Below are 20,106 nucleotides of genomic sequence, written 5' to 3'. Positions count from 1 at the left end.
CATTAAAACAGATTTCATATATAATATATGTATCATGTAATTCCTTAAAATGTAGACTAATGATACCTCACAGTCTTGTCATGATATTTAAGTGAAAGAAAGCATGATCTACTAGGAACTCTGTCAGTCTTTTATCCTTCCCTCATATCATTGTACCAATCTGAAATAATATATATTTTTTCTAAGCCCTCTAGCTGCAAACTTCCTTTATATCTCCTGTTGATCTCTGATAGTCTCCTACTATCCATAGACTTCCTCCTTCCATCCCAAGATCTTTCTCTTTCAGGCATAGTCAAGAATTATAGGGATTGAGTTTTGTTTTTTCTTTGTTTTTAATGTTTCTTGATAAACAGTGTTTTATTTATTGGAAAGAATGAAAACCTGGACTGTCAGTTTAATTTAAACTTCAGTCGATGTTTATCAGGTGATGTATTTTGTTGAATATTTAATTTTTTATATTTATTTGTCTGCATCGGGTCTTAGTTGCAGCACGCGGGATCTTTGTTGCAGCATGCGGGATCTTTTGTTGTGGCATGCAGCCTCTCTAGTTGTGGTGTGTGGTCTCTTTAGTTGAAGTGCATGGGCTCTCTAGTTGTGGTGCATGGGCTCTCCAGTCATGGTGCACAGGCTCAGTAGTTGCGGCACACGGGCTCACTAGTTGTGGCACATGGGCTCTAGAGTGCACAGGCTTAGTTGCCCTGCAACATGTGGGATCTTAGTTCCCCAACCAGGGATTGAACCCATGTCCCCTGCATTGGAAGGTGGATTCTTAACCACTGGAGCACCAGGGAAGTCCCTGAATATGTAATTTTGACAACGTAAAAAGGCCAGTGGTGTCAACTGTCAGCCCATCCAAGAATGAGACCCTAAATATGTATTTTCTATAGCTTAATTCTATATTAAAGTATTTTCTATGCTTAAAGTAATTCTATACTTAAATTTGATGCTGAAGTGAATATTGACAAATGAATATTTATAATGAATAAATTATTCAGTGAATATTGTTAAGGCTCATATGCTTTAATAGCATGTTATTGAAAATTATACAATTGAAGTTGTGGAACTATGTTCACCTCACTCAGAATAATTGATTTTTACTTATAATTGCATAAAAAACTCAACAGCGTAGGGAATATAATTATCTCCCCCCCTCCTTACTGTTTTACTTTCTTAAATTGTTAACACTGTTAAATATCTTACATTTCCATTTATTTTTCATAGGATACATTCCTACAGTTTGTTAGGCCATCAATTTGGTGAACTTCCTGCGTTATAGCTTAGTTTAATTTTAAGTGCAGAAAAAAGCCACCTACATTACTTACTGTGCTTTAAAGGAATTAATAGTATTATGTCCTTATTTATTACTCCCTGGCCTATAACACTTTTCAGAATTTTTACAAGAGAGATGAATGATTGATAAATTGTATTTAGTTTAACTGAAAGGTTAATGAAACTTTTTATGCTTAAACTTGTTCATAAAAGTAACAAATCATAAACCTTAAAAAACTGATATTAAAGAAGTTTTTGTCCTCTTTCTTACACTTAAATTTTATTTTGAGAATTGTGGAAAATTAAGTTGCTTTTAAATCACTCTGTCATCACATGAGGCTTTTGCATGATTGAAATACCTGTAATTACTATGTCATTTTTGTCATTGTTGACTTAAAGGTGTAACTATAATAATCATCTGCTAAATTCTTGGAGAGCAGCTGTATAAGACCGATTTAACAGCTGGGGTAACCCAGCACAGACTGTAAGAGTTAAACTTAATCTTGAGGCAAGTTATGTTATGGTCGTTGAGGACTTCATACTGGGCATTTCTGAAATACTTAAAAAATTCAATCCAATAGTTAGATTTTTGTTTTATCACAAATATTTCTTTAAATGTTTAATGAAAGAGTGAGGAAAAGTATCATTTTGATATTAACAACTAAAGTTCTAAGACAAAATATGGGAATAAAATCCAAAGTTTACTCATTAAAAAAAATCAAATATACTCAGAATGTCACTGTTCATGCCACTATGGTAAATAGGAAGGGAAAAATATGTTAAAAATATTATGGAATAATATGGAATCAGAAAAATTCTAAGATCCTTTTCTTGAATTTCATCTTTTAAAATCATGTTTTAAAAAATCATTTATGCCTGTAACTTTTTTCCATTGAAAATGTTTTCTTATGTTATGCAACATTGACATATATTCACAACACAAGGATAGATACCTGTTTTTAGAAGCTATACACACAAATGAATTGAAGCAGTGAATTTTATTTGGATATATTTTGTAGAACTGTAACTACTTACTAAACTATAATAAAGGAAGGCTCACCAAATTGACAGTCCGACACATTACAAAAAAGTGCTTTACTTGGTGCTATTAGAACTGTAATATATATATTCTTAAAGCTGTAAGGGACTTCATTCTTAATCATTTTGTCCAGGCTCCTCATTCCTCATTCTAGAAATCTGAAATCTGAGACAGCTTAAGAGACTTACCTAAGGTCACTGGTTAGTGGTAGAGCTGAAAGTAGAACTTAAAGTTCACCCTATATTTTTTGTATACTGGTAAATTTACCTGGAGTATTAATTTCAGTTAATTTGGCTGAAAGTTGATTGAGGCAGTAATTAAGAGTAATTTAATTGTAAATGAATTTAGTTGTAAATAAGTCAGTAAATAGTTGGTGTTTTTTAAGTCATGGAATTTCTAGTGCACTATGCGATGGTGTCATTATATTTAATTTTTAAGGACTTTTTTGGTTTTCTTTTATGGTTTTTACCTTGTAACTTTATTTTCAGCCAATTTAAAAAAATTAACTGGAATTTTCCAGCAGAATTTGGAAATAACCTAAATGTCCAGCAATCAGACCTTGATTATACAAATCAAAGCAGTTCCAATACTTTATATAACCTGATATTGTAACATTCTTATTTTGAAAATGCTACACATATATGTATATATGTAATGCTTTTATTTTGCAAATGTCTAATTACCAGGTCACATTTTTATAACACTTATGTAAACTGTATGTGCTCTTTTATTTTTTATTTATTTATTTTTTAAAAAAATTATTTATTTATTGGCTGTGTTGGGTCTTTGTCTCTGTGCGAGGGCTTTCTCTAGTTGTGGCGAGTGGGAGCCACTCTTCATCGCAGTGCGCGGGCCTCTCACTGTCGCGGCCTCTCTTGTGGAGCACAAGCTCCAGACGCACAGGCTCAGTAGTTGTGGCTCACGGGCCCAGTTGCTCCGCGGCATGTGGGATCCTCCCAGACCAGGGCTCGAACCCGTGTCCCCTGCATTGGCAGGCAGATTCTCAACCACTGTGCCACCAGGGAAGCCCTGTATGTGCTCTTTTAGAACCCAAGCTGATTTCTCTTAAGTACTTAGGGGCTACACTAAGTCCCTGGATAAAGAAAATTAGCAAGGAAGTACAGTAATAAGTTATGACTCATTAAGTATTTACATGAATATAATATCTTAAATGCATTATAATTAGAAGTTGTAATCTTTCTTAGTGAACATTTTGAGCATTTAAATGTCTTTCAGAATTTTTTTAAGGAAATGTTTTGAATGTGATTTTAATTTTTATAAAACATTTCTGTTCATTTGACTTAGGCCTTTTATGAATAATAAAACTTTAAGAGGAATGCCATATATTCAAATTTTTCCTTCATAGTGAATTTAATTGTGTTTTTAGTTTCTACAATTAAAGTAACGGTATGTTATTTGGATTTTTTTTTTTTTGCAATTGTTTTTTGTTTTTTTGCAGTTGTTTCTAATACAAGCTTGACTGTTCATCATTAAGCAAAGAACTTAATTTCTTGATTCATCATCATTTTTCTCTGTTTTTAAATTGCTCTATCTTTGTACATGAATTGCTTAGACTAGGGAGATAACTTTTAACACTCTGGTATCTAAGGTGTTAGGAAAGACTAAAAACAATGACTTAGATACAGAGAATAATCTGTCTCACTCTATATCCCAGAATAAATGACTATGCTCTTTATAATACCATATTTTCATCTCAAAAGGATATTGATTCTGATTTATTTCACTTTAGTAGTGGTGTTAATTTTTAGAATCTGGAATTCTTTTGTTTCTACAAAAGAGTAAGTCACTTGTTGCTTAAATTCACAGAAGTAATAAATAATACTGAATTTAAATGGTGTATGCTGATAGTCTCCCTGTCAAAAGTTTTTGATGTGAGACTTTGAAAACTTTTGGTTAAAATCATAAATACTTGTAGGTAAACTTGTATCTTCCAAGCGATTTGTTTTAGCTGATTCAAAAATAGTTTATGAAAAACAGAAAATCTTTATGCTGCTCATATGCTGTGGCCTTTGATCTGGAGCAGTTAAATCCTAGCCTTCTGTATAATAATGAATGAAAGAAATGGTAGAAATCCAGAATAAACTACTATAAATCTTTTTGTCGTTGTTGTAAGAGAATTGGAGTGTATGGAACTGTAATACATTTTAGAAATACTTTATTGGTGATATTTTGTTACATGCAACATTTATATATAATCATCTTTGACTAATACAAACTTTTAGAAGAAAGAAAAATCAGAGAGTGATAAACAGGCACAATATCTTGTATAAAGATCTTCTCTTTATCACAAGTTCCCCAATGTTGAGTTCTTCTTGGATGGATAGTGATACCTGAAGTCTTAAAATGCCAAGACACAACTACTAAGATGCTACAGCTTAACTTTTAGATAAAAATCTTGACAGAATTTAGGAAGTCTTTCTAAAACTTGTAGATGATTGTGTTTTAAAATATTATACTCCAAAGTTATTATAGGTGGATTTTGCATCTTTGCTTGCTTTCTTAGTGATTTTTAAGATTGAAATGTAATCTGCAAAGCTCTACGTGATTTTTTTTTATCCTAGTAGTAGTAGTAATGGCAGCTAACAGTATTGAGCACTTACTAAACGTGAAGCATTGTTCTTTGTGTTTCACTTACATTAACTGTTGTAATCCTCATAACTGTCCTATGAGGTAGGTTCTATATAGATGAAATTGAGGCACAGAGGCATTGATTTAAGGGCATACCACTAATAAGTGGTAGAACCAGGCTTTGAACTATGGCAATTTGACTCCAGCATATATATTCCTAGCTACTGTATTATACTCCCTTAATATTTATTGATATCATCTTAAAAAGAGCTTGTCTGTTTTGAAAAGGCTCAGTTTGGGTGGGGGGGTTAATAATTAAGACTATCTTAAGTGCTTTTAAAATGATAATTGAGACTAAGACTTTATTTTTTCTTGAACGCATGGAACTAGCTGCATTTTAAAATATTAGCAATTGAGCTTCTCCTATGCATTGTCTGCAACTTCCCTCACTGACTAGGGTTTTCTTCTGTATTTGAAGATTTTGTAGTTTGAATGTTTCCATGCTGATTTAGAGCGTTGCTTTAGAAGTACTATTAACTTGAATCCTCAGAAAAAAGGTGAGACTTGGTAGTTTGGAAATTAGTACTCACTTTGCTCAATCACTAATAATGTCTCTTTCACAAAAGTGTATTGTTAAAGACACATAATTTGATTTAGCGTTTGCTTGAGTTGCAATGCTCTGTACTATCCAGTTGAGGGCAGCTACTTACCAATTTAAAAAATGAGTTGAATTAGAATGCCACCACTTTGTATTTACCAAAACTTGGTATCTAGTGTAAAATACAAAATTTAATATACAAGACTGCTTTAATTTTCACTCCAATTTTTACCACAAATAATTTCTTAAAAATGAAAAACTAGTTTTACTTCATAGTAATTTCTGCCCTTTCATAAGTAGTTTATGTTTATTTTAGTTTTAATTTTCCTAATCCAAATTCTTTTCAATTCCAATCTCCTTCCCCTCTCTTGCTTTAGGATCAGACTCCAAGAAGATTAGAGAGGTTCATATCATCCTTATCTTCAAACTACCTACATGTAAATACATGTGATTATAAATTTCAATATAAAAGTGAAAACTAAATTTCAGTATGGTGATCTTTATTAAGTGAAAGTCAAAATTGGAGTTGATCTGTTTGATTCATTTTTCTCTGCAGAATATGTTAAATTTGCGGAAGGAAGTACACTCTTCTAATTTTTCTGGATTGAAATAACACATAGTTTAAATTACATCTTCTATGTGGTATCAAGAAATGAATTTTGAGGGGTTAATTAACTGATTCAAAGATATCACTGAGACAGAATTTTTTTGAGAATAAAGAATGTCTACCTAAAACTATATGTAATACTAACAAAGTAGACCCTGATAGTAACCTGGAGAGGGGGCATTCCACGGGAGCTGCCTCAACAAAGGGATTTTTCTAATAAGGAGAAACAGACACAATAAGACTGAAGGTTATGTTATACAAAAAAAAAAAAAAAAAAAAATTAGACTTGTGTTAAGGAATAAAATGAGCACCAGAGGAGATGCTGAGATTAGAATGAGGCTAGAGACATTCATTCTGCAAGGTAGTAAGTAGTCTAGTGGGGCCGTAGACATCCTTATCTTAGGTATCAGTCTCACCTTGTTGTACCATATCAACTTAACAGATTTCCAGTACCCTCTCTCCTATCCCTAGATCTCTGTTGGGTTTTTTCAGTGGTTATGGTTGTATTCTTAGTCATTTACTTTTGTTTACTAAAACAATTTTTGTATTGTGATTAAATACCCATAACATAAAATTTACGATTTTAACCATGTTTAAGTGTACAATTCAGTAGCATTAAGTACATTCACAGTGTTGTGCAGCCGTTACCACTGTCCATCTCCAGAAGTTTTTTATCTTTTCCAGCAAAAATTCTGTACCCATTAAACACTAACACCTCATTCCTTTCTCCCCTGAGCCCCTGGCAACCACCATTCTACTTTCTATCTATAAATTTAACTACTCTAGGGACCTCAGATAAGTGGAATCATACAATATGTATCCTTTTTTGACTGACTTATTTAACTTAGCATTGTATCTTCAAGGTTCATCCATGCTGTGTCAGAATCTTCTTTCTTTTTAGGCTGAATAATATTCCATTGTATGTGTATGTACCACATTTTTTTACCCATTCATCCATTATTGGTTACTTAGGTTGTCTCCACCTCTAGGCTGTTGTGAATAATGCTGCTATGAACATGGTTGTACAAATATCTGTGTGAGCCCTGCTTTCAATTCTTTGGGGGTGTATATCCAAAAGTGGAATTGTTGGATCACATAGTAATATTTTGAGGACTCTCCGTATTTTCCACAGTAGCTCTGTCCATTTTACGTTCTTACCAACAGTACACAAGGGTTCCAGTTTCTCCACATCGTTGCCAACACTTATTTGTGTGTGTCTGTGTTTAAATAATAGCCGTAATAATGGGTGTGCAGTGTGGTTCTGGTTTTGATTTGCATTTGCCTAATTATTAGTGAAATTGAGCATCTTTACATGTACTTATTGGTCATTTACATATCTACTTTGGAGGAATTCAGTTGTTTACTTTTGTGTAACTAAAAATGTCATCTCTGCTTAATGATTTTGCATTTTCAACTACATTTTAAATTGTGATATCAGAGAAAGGTGTACTTTAAGAAAGTAGCATCGTGGTAGGACTAGGGGTGTTTCTTGTGTGTGGATTGACTTCCCAGCAACCCACTTCGTGTATTTAGTAAGACAGATCTCACCCAAGTCAAAAAAGAGACCACCCATTTCTGACATTCTCCTTTCTAACTCTCTCCATATCACATTCTAAATTCCCACTTATAAAAATCCATAAAAGCAGGTGGAAGGAGAGATGAGTGAGTTGACTGGCTGTTGGAAGAAAAAGATAGAATGGAAGGAGAGAACAAACATTAGCTGAGCATTGTGAATGGATAGTTCACATCTATTATCTGTCTATTAAAACTACTATCAATTCTCACACTAGGCTTTTTTAAAATCATCATAATGTTCTAGTTCATGGGCTTGGAAATGAAATGTAGCATAAAGATTAATTAGCATGGCATAAGTAGTTAATTTAGGGAAATATTTGAGATAATGCCGAAAAAGTGAGTTTGGGGCCACTTTGAGGAGAGTCTTCATCTCCAAACTTTATCTTAGGCTTTGGGGAACCATTGAAAGTTCTTGAGGAGTGTATTGTACACCACATTCCGTCTCCATGTTTTAGGAAGATGTATCTAACTATGGTATGTTAGAGAAATTAAACCCTAAGGATTTGTGATGAACTGGTTAGTTATTATTCATTTTACTATAATTACTTCCCAACACAGGTTACATTTATAAATACTTGGGTTTTTAAATATATTTAATCAGTCACATTACTGTTATACTTCCAAGTGGAATCACTAAGTGTTTCAGAATTATAGAGATTGAACTGAAATTTGCAAACATCTAAAATGTCTCCTGGTAAAATTAACCTGCATTGCATATTAATAGCTATTGAGAGCTAGAGTTGATTTAATGTCTTAGTTTGAGATAAAGACTGGTACATATGGAAGAGGAAAGGAGAGCATGCTTAAGATAAATGCTTGAAGATATAGTGCTCATTCTGAATATATCTAAAATAGAACAAATACATGTTTGTATTTTTTGAGCATGCATAAATGCTGTCCTTAAATTTGAAGCACAATTCGAAACACTCCTAAAATATTAATGCTGATATTTGGGTAAGGAAGACTTAATAAATATTTAAGAGAAAATACAATGTTTATCTTTTGGATTTTTGTAAAGAAAAGTTTACTTTCACTTTCTAGGGAATACCTAGGTTAGTCACTGAAGAAGTTTTCGAAGGGACCCTGTAGCACAGCCCTGCTTTGGTTGTCTTCGCATTACTGACTTTGTACGGGAGGTTCACCAGCTGTTTGACTGGCAGGAGCAGGAGCTTTCACTTCAGTAGTTTATAACTCCTGGCTATTCTAGGACAGTTTGCACTTCACCAAGCCTCAGACAGGTCAGGACATTTGGTAGGAGAAGGTTGAAAGACAAAAGCAGCAGGCCTTGGGTTCTCAGCCTTTTTTATAAATTAGAAAGTTATATTTTAGTTCGGTGGTTAGAGTTTTTAGTAATGTGCCTGTATTACATGTAGAGAGTATTCATCAGCCAAGAGGAGTTTTAAAATGTCAAAACCGGGAAAAGCTACTCTAAACCATGGCTTGGTTCCTGTTGATCTTAAAAGTGCAAAAGAGCCTCTACCACATCAAACCATGATGAAGATATTTAGCATTAGCATCATTGCCCAAGGCCTCCCCTTTTGTCGAAGACGGGTAAGTCTCACACATTTGAAAAATAGGAATATTTATTTAAATGAACTACTTCTGCCTCTTTTGGTGAAGAAATGGTTCAAATTTCAATTGGTATTTATAACTAAAACTATCAGTGCATTATGTAGCCAGTGAAAACTTCTGTAAGTGATAGTTTTAATAGTATGATAGAGAGCCTTGAGGGCAAGGTTACCTAATTCACCGTTTTGTGTCTCTCATTTATTTTTATGGTATTAGAATTCTTTAAACTTACTTAAAATTGGTAAATTTAAAAAGTATGTTTTGAAATATGTCGGCAAATACTAACACCCCAAATTTGTTGTTTTTATTTTGTGGGAAAAGTAAAAAGCTGGTGGTATGGTCCTTATACATGATAATTAAAGCATTTAGCTGTCTTAAAGAGTTTATCTGCCAATTTAAGCTAGATTGTTTTTAAATCACTATTTCTTAAATTCAGACCTAACATAATAGAGACGTTACTTTTTGCTGTTATATGAAATAAAAATAGCATGCTATTGTGTGGCAGTTACGATACAGTTTATATATAGACAATTCTGAACTAACATTTTGTAGAACTTGTGCTAATCTATAATCAGGTTATGATCTATTGAATGTTTTTTGGGATGACATTCTCCTCCTTGCCAAATTTTGACCCTGTTAATATTAACAGTTTTGTTGTATTTTCTGTGTTACTTGGTATTGCCATTTTGAATTATTAACTAGAGTGATATATTTTTAGATCTAAAATATGTTTAGGATCCTGAACACATTAAACCAAAAAATACCTGTTGGAGATTCATTGAGTGTTTTTCTATATCAGTGCTATTAGTGTTTTAGTTCCTTTTACCAACCCCCCCCACCGCTTTTTTTTTTTTTTTTTTTTTACTAAAAGGGAAACATTCTATTAAACAAGTAGGTTAACTTACAACACCTGAAAAATATTTTTCCTCTTTAGTGAACAGAATCTTCTATTTGCTTGGACTTAAATAGCCTTTGTAAAAATATGTTTTCTAATTACCTTAGTTCTTTTTGAATTGTTTCTATTTCTACTCCAATAAATGGTAGCCATGTTGAAAAACATTTTGAGTAAGTTTTAAATGTAATACAGTTTAAACGTTGAAAATAGAATATAAATATCTCTGTCACCCTCTTATTTTCTTCTTAACTATATTTTCAGAAAGTGTGTCTTTTATTTTGTCTTCTGTCACTTTGTCACTTTTATAACTTCTGAATGAGGTCACTGCTCTGATTTAAACATTTACACAGAGGCCTCTAGTAGCTTTAAGGTCATTAATAAACTAATTTATTATTTTAATACTTATGTAAAAAAATACCAATACAAGTAAACTTTCAAATTAAGGAAAAGAAGTGTGAGTTTTTAAAATTAAGGGGTTAAGATCTTAACAAGATAATTTTGTTCTTGTTGAATATTTCTAATAAACTTAAGTACAGTATATAGCAGATTATTATGTCACACTGTATGTTTTCTATCTGTATCTTCTTTACAAGTGCATGAAACTTAAAAGGCTCAGGAGCAGATTCTATAAGAAAAATTAATAGAGAACTTCAGGGCTTTCCTTGAGGGTTTCCTAGGGTCACTATTCAGTTTGACTTTTCTAGGTTACTGTTATGTTAAATTATAGCCTGGCATTTGTAATTATAGAAGAGGACTAACTTCAAAAACTAAAATTCAAACTAGAACATAGTTCTAGTTTGGGGGAAGATAGATAACAAAATTAACACATTCAGTTTTAGACTGCCTGCCAATAATTTACTATTGTATAACTCATTGACTCTGACTACTAGAAATATTAGAGGGATCGAGTAATTATATCCTCTCCCCTCCTTTTTGCAACTGGTTAATTTAGGTAGCTTTAAATTGATTCACATGTTCTTTGTTGTTTTAACTTACTAACTTTCCCTTGGTAGTGTTAATGATAGATACTTTTTAATATATTTTTATCAAAGATTTTAAAAAGACTTTTGGTGTGATATGTAATTAATCATATTTTGTATCTAACATCCAGTATATCTTTTCTATTAGGTACGTTTAGCCTCTTTCAATCAGATTGTTATACACTGACAACAAGTGTACAGACTTCTCTATTTTGTAGGCCATTTTTATCCTTCCAAGCAGTGAGCTAATGTATAGTGAACTCTTACAAGACTGTATGTAGTCTTGGCCTATTAAAAGTTGAAAAACATGTTATTGCGCCTCCATCCATCATAGGTGTTGATCCATTTAATGTTTGCACAATAAAATATTTTGAAAATTGTGAAAAATTCTTTAAAATAGTTGTCATAACTACAGCTTCAATTTATAGCTCTCGAAATGTTTTCAGGAAATTTATTTACCTCATTGTTAAGTACTATTAGTAATGATAGTCTAATTTATTATTATGTAAATTATTCTAGCTCCTCATCAGAGATACTTTGGACTTAATACTAACGACAGTAAAGAAATAGCAATCTAGCTATTAACCAGTTACCATCAATCAAAATGTTTTTAGTATTTAGGTCCTCATAGTTTATATAAGTCCTATAGGTAATTCTTAGCATCAGGAATATTTGAGAATATTAGTTGAGTATATAACTTTTTATTCGAAAAGAACTGATCGTCCTTTAAAGGAAGAGAATATTTACAGGAAAAACTTACTTAAGTCTATAAAATCACTGGAAAATTGTTTTATTTTTCTTTGAAATTGGAATACCTAGTTATGGTAATACTGTATTTCCTAAATCCTAAGATACATTATTTTTCTATGTTTTAAACATATGTAAAATTAGTGTACGTCTGGATGGAATTTCATAGCTTAGCTGGCAGCATTTTTTTCTTTCTAGTGATAAGAGAAATAATATCTTACAATTAATAATAGTATGTTGAAAGAAAAGTCATTAAAATGTTTAAATTTCATTTATTAACTCGTTTCTGTTTGGAGACTTTCAAGCATTGACAATATTCTCTTAAAGTTATTCTTCAATGTTACTATTTTGGTAGAAATTTCCAAAAGGCATGCAATTGGTTATGTATATAGGGCTTTTAAAGATATCTGGTTGACTGTGTTGGTTTATAGAAGGAAAATGTTTTTAGAGTGCCTTTATATTCTTGGGTTTGAACCACCGACCGATTGTGTAGCATAAGCATCAGCAACAGCAACAGAGCTAAGAGAATGGGGTAGAGCTGCTGGTAGGAGCAGCAGGGAGGCGAGGCGGGAGCAATGTGGTACAAGGACTTGTTCACCTGAAACCCAAGCACTCAGGCAACAATGAAATGTATGACTAGATTTCTGATAGTTGAAAACAATTTTGTACTGGTTATTCCATATCCAGTTCTGTTTAAAGTACCATATTTAAAATAATCTTTCTTTAAAGTGAAAATAGAAATAAAATTGAAATAGAATATTTGAGTCATTTGAGAAAATATTTGAGTTAATATCACTCCTGTGTATTGTTATCTTTGAGGGTTAGCTTAAGTCAGGGGTCCACAAACTTTTTCTGCAAAGGGCCAGCAGCTATTTTACGCTTTGTGGACCAGATAGTCACTGTTAGAACTATTCAGCTCTGCCATTGTAGCATGAAAGCAGCTGTAGGCAATACTTAGAGGAGTAGTTGAATGAGCATGATTGTGTTTTAATAAAACTGTATTTACGAAACAGTGAAATACAGATTTTTATGATTACAGTAATACTATAGTGAATCTTCTTGTGCATATATCTTTTTGCTTGAATATGTTTCAGCTGACAGTAGATTTTTAGAAAGAGATTGTTAGAGCCATAACCTTTCATTTTCTTTAAAAACCCTCATTCTCTCTTCTAATTCTTTTGTAGCTATATAGAGAAAAATTTTTATGTATATAATCACTAGAATTTTAACATACTGCTTTTTAATTTTCCTTCTCTATGTACAGTAGTAGCATAATAATGCTATTAATAATTGCTCTTATTTTAAAAGGACCTACTATATATTCTAGGCATTGTCCAGCTATTTTGTATATTTTAAATAATTCTTATATGACTTAAACGTTTGTTAAGTACTGTAAGTTAGGTATTATCTCCACTCAGTAGACTAGGAAGCTGAGGCTCAAACAAGTTACCTCTCCCCAGTTTTCTTGGTAAATAGTAAAGCTGGTATTTAACCTCAGAACTCTCTAATGCTGCAGGTAGTAGCCATTCTCTTTCTACTATGTTTTGTGACCTTTTTCTTATGAACTCAACTTTTTTCAACTACTATTATATTCATATTTTGGTGGGTAAACCTGGGAGCCTATCATTGTTGAAATTGTTTCTTTGAGAAAATTCATTCAAAGATTCAAATAATTGAACTACAAATAACTTTTGGTAGCATGCTACATTTATAAATTTAGGATTTTTTGTGTAATCTCTTTCAAGATGTTTCATTTGTAAAGTTATCCCACAGATGATGCAATGATTATAGTGATAAAAAACTAGAAATATTCAAACAGTATGCATGTTTGTAGTCTTTCTGTAAGCTGAGGGATGGTACCTGTTAAAGAAAAAATTGTTCATGAACCTTATTAAAATCGTAAGACAGATTTTATTCAGGGGGACTGTCATGATATGTATAGGGACTACTACAAGGGGAGTTTGCAGTAGGGGAGATAGATTGGGCTCAACTCTTAATAGAACAAAGAAAAGTGAGAATTTATAGCCAAGGAGCAGCATGGGGTTCAGTGGGTAGATAATTTCTAAGAGGAAGCATCAGGGGTAAAGGGGGGGGGTGCTCTGGTTAAATGAACTTAACCAAGGTGGTCAGAAATCCCCTGGGGGATGGTGGAGGATGGCGAACCCAACAGATATGGAGAGGGTGACCAGGTACCACAGGTGATCGACATCAAGGGCGGGGAATTCTGGTTAGACTGATGTAGCAGGATTCTTGCTAAAATTTGGTTCCTGAGAACATGCCGAAGGACAGGTCCTAGTTGAAAAAGAGCTCAGGAGCCTGACTAGAGTTTGGTTAAGGAGAGAATGTTTGTCATACCTCAGGGTCTATGTTTGGTAGGAAGCAACTCAGAACAGAGTGTCTGACAGATTAACCATCCTCAAACTGCAGTGCAGTACCATTCTCATCAGTTTGTTCATTTAGTACTTTTGACAATGATGACAAAAATTAAAAACAGCATTATACCTCTCTTAGCTTCAATACTGTCTTGGATTCAAGTTTTTTCTTTATTGTTGAACTATTGATGATACTAATTTTAAAAAAACCTATATTCAAAATTTTAATCTCATTCAGGCATAATCTATTCTGTTGTTTTTGTGTGTATAATCTTCAGTTAGTTCAAGCTATATATAATTATAATCTATTAAGCTCCTTTAATAGACTTTTCAGCAAAGGTCTGCCAGTTTTATCAAACAGTTGTATTGCCTTTGTTTCAAATAACTGCCTCTCTAATTATTTACAATAAAATTTTCACTTGTAGGAAGATTTTATAATCCATCATAAATTCTGTTGGTAAAGCAAATTTGTGAGTTATTACCTTCCTGAATTTAATAATTTGATAATCCCCTAAATTCCCTGAGTTGAATTATGATATAGAGAATTTTTATTTTCTTCCAGTAGTTAATATCTTTTACTTCTGTTTATAAAAATTAGACATGCTCAGTATGTAAAATTCAGAAGAAATGTTTCTTTACATTTTCCTAAATTATCAGTAATTCCACTGCTCAGAAATAACCACAGTAAAAAATTTAAATAACTCTTTAAACAAAATCGATACTTTAATCCATTTTTCATATATTGCTAGTAGTTCCCCATGGCTGTAGTTATTCAAAAGTGTATAATCTGCCAAATGAATGTGTCATCATTTTCTGGCTGTTGTTGATTTGGTCAGTGACCTGCTTTGAACTTTTTTATACATAAATCTTTAACATCTCTATACACATTTTTCCAGACGTAGAATTACTGGGTCAAGGAGTGTGAATTTTTTTAGATTCTTAATAAATACTGCTAAATTCTTTTCCAGAAAGATTGTACCAAATAAAAACCAGCACTAGGGACTTCTAATGTTGTTTAACAAGAAAAAGAAATCATATTTTAAGCAAATTTATTCCTACCATGGCAAAGTTTTATGGATTTTACTTAGTTGATACTATATCATTATATTTCTATGTTTATTGTTCTAGGTTTTCTATTGAAGGAATTTTTTTTTCATTTTGAGAAAATAATGATATGTGTTTATACTTACAACTTCATTAGGGAAATATATAAATAGATCAAGAAATTATTTGTTGTTCATGGTGATTTTTTAAAATAATACTTTCTGGAAAATAATGTTTGCCATAAACCTGTCACCAATATTATTTTCAACTATAATTTTCTTCTACTCTTTCCATAGTTTTAAAACTATTATCTCTGTTTTTGTCTAAACAGATGATCCATGTGTATAGTTTTATAATTTATCATTGATTTAACACATTTTTACTGTATCTTATGGTTATCTCAGTTTTTGTCATCTTAGTTTATACTTTTACATTTCTGAGTTTTAGTGTGTTGTTTGTACAGTTTAAATGACAGCCTCTCCCAAAGTATATTGCTATTAATAATCTTTACTACAGGAGTACTTTTCATGCTAGCAAAAGCAGCTGCCAGAAATACTTGCCTATTTCTTAAAGCACTACAACTTAGTCTTACATTTCTGACATAGCTTTGCCTTTTGCCCCAATCCAGGTTTACCTTTTATTTTTATTTTTTAATTCTAGTCTAGCTATGATTAATTCTCATTTAAAATAGTTGTAGCAAGTCTCCTTTTCTAAAATACCTTGATGCCTGAAAGGCATTTCATGAAACTCAACATTTGTTTCATGGAACTCTTAGCCAAGAGGAAATAGATGGATATTTCCTTAACATATAGAAATATGAAACCTTTAAAAAGCCAGTATCGTGTTCCCCTCCCCCATATTAATCTATTCAGTATCTGCCAGTTACATTTGTGCCTCTTTCTCCAAATCCTTTCCATGACCTCACAATCTAGCTTGTCTCTCTGGTTGGAACCTTCCTCCTGGCACTGGTTGCATCTACCGCTGTCCTCATCCATTAGTGGAACGTATTGTAGTTGTTGCAATTACCTTTGGCCCTTAGACATATATGTACTGCTCAGTGGTGTTATTTGACAGCTTCATTTAGTTATCTTGTTTCCTCACTTGAGGCTATGAACTCTTAGACTTCAGAAATTATCTCTAATATCTTTTCATGCTACCAGTGATGTGCAAGAGAAAGTTAGTGTAAATATTTGTATGACCAATTTGTTGAAGCTTTTGTTAAGTTTGGAAAATTCTTTAAGGAGTTTTTGTACTGTTAGAATATGACATGTTTTTGTTTACTAAATGTTTTTAAATGACTGTGCAGCTGTGATTTTGAATATTTCATTTTCTAAATATAACTAAACTCAGATACAGTTTGACACTTAATTTTAAAAGTAATTACTACTTAGCAGTTCCGAAAACGAAGGAGAAACAAACATAGGGTGTACTCATTTAGATGGCACTTTTGAGAGTCTACAGTAGCCAGACAAGTCAGAAAATGCTAAAATAAAAATTATTACAATACTTTGGAGAGAAGGAAGAACAGGGTGGTGCTATGAGCAAATTTGGAGAGAGATTTTAATAGTTTTATCTGATTTTTTTTTTGAGTAAACTAAAATGTGGCTTCCTAAAGTTTTTTTCCACAGATATATTCCATTGGAACTTGGGAAAAAATTGGCATTTTCAGATCATCTGATATCTTTTATTGTCACTACTTATTTTATCAATAAAGGAATTAACTGGTTACCACATATCAGGTCATTCTATTTTTGATCCTATCAGTTTCTTCTTAAGAATGTTTCATACATCATGCATAAACATGAGTAAACAGAATATAAATTGTAAATTTTCTTCTGGTCTTATTTTCTATACTGTGCAAGGCGGTGGCTGTAAATAAAAAGGTGATGATTCTTCCTCTCTGCCTGTGGACATACAAAAATGAAAATTACAATCCATTAAGCATTTAATAGGTAGTGGTAAAACCACAAACAAACCCTTAGACCAAAGGATAATTGCTTTAAATGGACCCATATACAAAGTACTGTGGGAGCATGAGAGGGCCACCCAAGTCTCAATTCAAATGGCTCAGGAAAGGCTTCACAGTAACTTTAAATGAAAACGTGAAGGAAGTTTGCTAAGCAGATAATCAGAGAAGTTATGGACAGAAGAAACTTGTATTATTGCTTGGTCTCACATCTTGTTTTTTCACATTAATTATACTGCTGCAAAATTATTCACTTATATCTGGATATGAAGTTTATTAATAGTAGTAACAGACCCAAAATATGTATTAAGGACTTAGAACAGAGTTGGGAACTTTTCTAGAACCTGTAGGTATAACAGTAAAGTAGATGGACAAAGGCCATGCTCTCATGGAGCTTAGATTCTAATTTAGGGAAACAGAAAAGTAACTGTTAATGCTAATGTTTTGATGATGATAAAACAGGGTAGCAGTATATAATAGAGTCTAACTTGGGATGCAGGGGAAACACTATTCTAAGTATTTTCCACATATGAACTCATTTAATCCTTAAAATAACCTCATGAAGTCGATTGCATTATATTATCCATATTTTATAGATGTAGAATCAGAGGTGTAGGAAGTTTAACTAACTTGCCCTAGAGCTAGTAAATGATGGAGCTAAGATTCTAACCCAGGTGTCTGGCTCCAGCATCATAAACAGTGTGGTATACTGACCTGGGTAAGGGTTTGTTGAGTGAATGGATCCTTAGTTTCCAAATATTTCAAGGTTAACTTTTGCCATGTAATCCTGGATTTTTAAATACGTAATTCATACTTTGTTTTCACAATTTATGAAGACCTCAGTATCTAATTACTGATAACATTGCTTTCTAGATGTTTTTGTCATCAGGTGATGTCATAGTATTAGGTTGTGCCTCAGTTGTCAGATATTAATGCAAAGCAAATTATAACATGATTCGTAAATCTACAACTGCAGCATAGAAATAACTGCCCTGAAGTGTTATCCCTTTTGTTGATAGTTAATCTGTACAAATAGTATAGTAATTTTAACATCACAGGGCAAGGTGAAATTTGTAGGTTATGTTTTACAGAAACTAAATATTAAGACTTGGAGTATGGGAGACAGATGAAAAATATGCTAAAAATAAACTTGTTACAAAGCTTCTGGCTGGGTAAACAAGTATGAAATAAATCCACGGTTCCTTGTCTGCAAATCAGGAGTCCAGTAAGCCCTGAAAACTAAAAAGTGTTTTAACAAGTTGGCCAAACCTAACCCTAATTAACTTAAGACAGTCACTTTTATTGTTTATCTGAATATTTGTATATTTTGCTGCAGAAATGTTCGTACGTGATGTACTGGAAGTGTTCTGCCATACGCTGTATATGTACCATATTACCCTTCTAAACTCCAAAAGTTTTGAAGTCAGGAACACAGCTTTCTCCAAAATTGTGGAGCTAACTGCAGACCTTTGAGTTTTACAGGTATCATCCACATTCAGAAATGGAATACACTTTGAAATGTCGAAGTAACCTAAGCCTTATCTTAAGTCTCTTAAGTACATTCATATTTAACGGCTTTAAAACATACATTACATAAATAAATACCTAAATTTTATTAACCTAGTTATAGGCAGCTCAATATAGTATGATAATAGTTCAGAGCTTCTATATTATTTTTCTTCAGTGATTAAAGGCAACTCATGCTATCAGATAGATACTTTAAATGAGGAATGAGAACCGCAACAACTTCTTAAATTTTTCTCAGTGTTTCCGTGGAATATTAACACTGCTAAATTAATTTTAATTCTGCTAATATGTATTAGGCGTATACATACTCCCTGCTTGTGATGCTAATGTAACAAAGATGAATAAGGCAGAGACCTTCCCTTAAGGAAGCCACTGATGCTTTTCTGTCTCTGAGAGACTTATTGTCATCGTTCCATGATATCCTCATGATATCAGTCAGAGGAACATGGATTAATTAATCCATTCAACAAATAAGCATCTACTAATTGCCAGGCACAGTTCTAGATACATTATTAAACAAAACAAACAAACAAAAATCTTACCTTTTGAATAATTTAACATTTTGGTGACCCTGAGAATTCTACCTAGGCATGGAGAGCATGTTTGATCTGCTCCAGTATACAGTGTTTCATCAGACTCCTTTATTCAGTTGTACACTTTTCATTTCCAAGTCAACTGGTGATCATTTGTAGTTTATAGTTTCTCCATATGTATATAAGGATATCTCCGTACACATGCCTGCATATGCAGACACTCTACCTGACTTGATAGGATTACTTTGGTAACTTAAGTGAAATGTATTGATAGTAAAATCTACAAGTTTTCAAATACTGTTAGGTAGTATCCAGTATATTATATTATTTTGAGGCTCTGAAAGATTAAATATGATTCCATATTATTTCATTTTTCATGTTCTTGCCAGAAAACTTTAGTCTTTAATATCCTATCAGGTCCACCATAGTGATTTCTTTCTGGATCGTACCTGGGTCAGAATTAGAGTTCTTGGCCCTATCCCTGACTTGTTGTGGAAAGTTGCATAAATTAATGTGTCTCACATATAAATCAGTTAAATAATGGTAGATTAATTATGGTAGATGCAAATAATGATAGATATAATGTAGGATTTTTAAAATGTGATGTAAGTTTTACTATAGAAATAATACCAGAAAGGACTACCATTTGTGATAAAAGCAATGACATTCTTATTTCCTTTTACAAGGACCTATTGATGCAGCACATCTCTTTATTTGCATATATAGTGCTTTATTCCTACAATGTGTAAAAGGTAAAATAATTACAGTAGATTTTTAAAAAGTAAATCTGGTATTA

The 20,106-nt window shown here is 32.5% G+C and overlaps 1 protein-coding gene across 12 annotated transcripts in view; it reads left to right on the top strand.

Annotated features, from left to right (window-relative positions):
* The window catches only part of FBXW7 (F-box and WD repeat domain containing 7), a 204,503-nt gene that overhangs the window by 134,735 nt on the left and 49,662 nt on the right, over nucleotides 1-20,106 (top strand). The window contains exon 3 of one of the 12 annotated variants that reach the window (XM_082389899.1): nucleotides 6,052-6,689. The exons of 10 other annotated variants lie outside the window; for them this stretch is intronic. In XM_082389899.1, coding sequence (XP_082246025.1) covers nucleotides 6,052-6,108 — 57 coding nt within the window. In that variant the 3' untranslated portion in view covers nucleotides 6,109-6,689. Of the gene's footprint in view, nucleotides 1-6,051; nucleotides 6,690-8,800; nucleotides 9,229-20,106 lie in introns of those variants that run through there. One more of the 12 variants, XM_082389909.1, reaches the window with a different exon arrangement.

This window comes from Balaenoptera borealis, assembly GCF_965194805.1.
Source record: "Balaenoptera borealis genome assembly, chromosome: 4".
Classification (NCBI taxonomy): domain Eukaryota; kingdom Metazoa; phylum Chordata; class Mammalia; order Artiodactyla; family Balaenopteridae; genus Balaenoptera; species Balaenoptera borealis.
The sequence above is the reverse complement of the archived record's forward strand: the minus strand, read 5'-3'. Positions and strand labels throughout refer to the sequence as shown.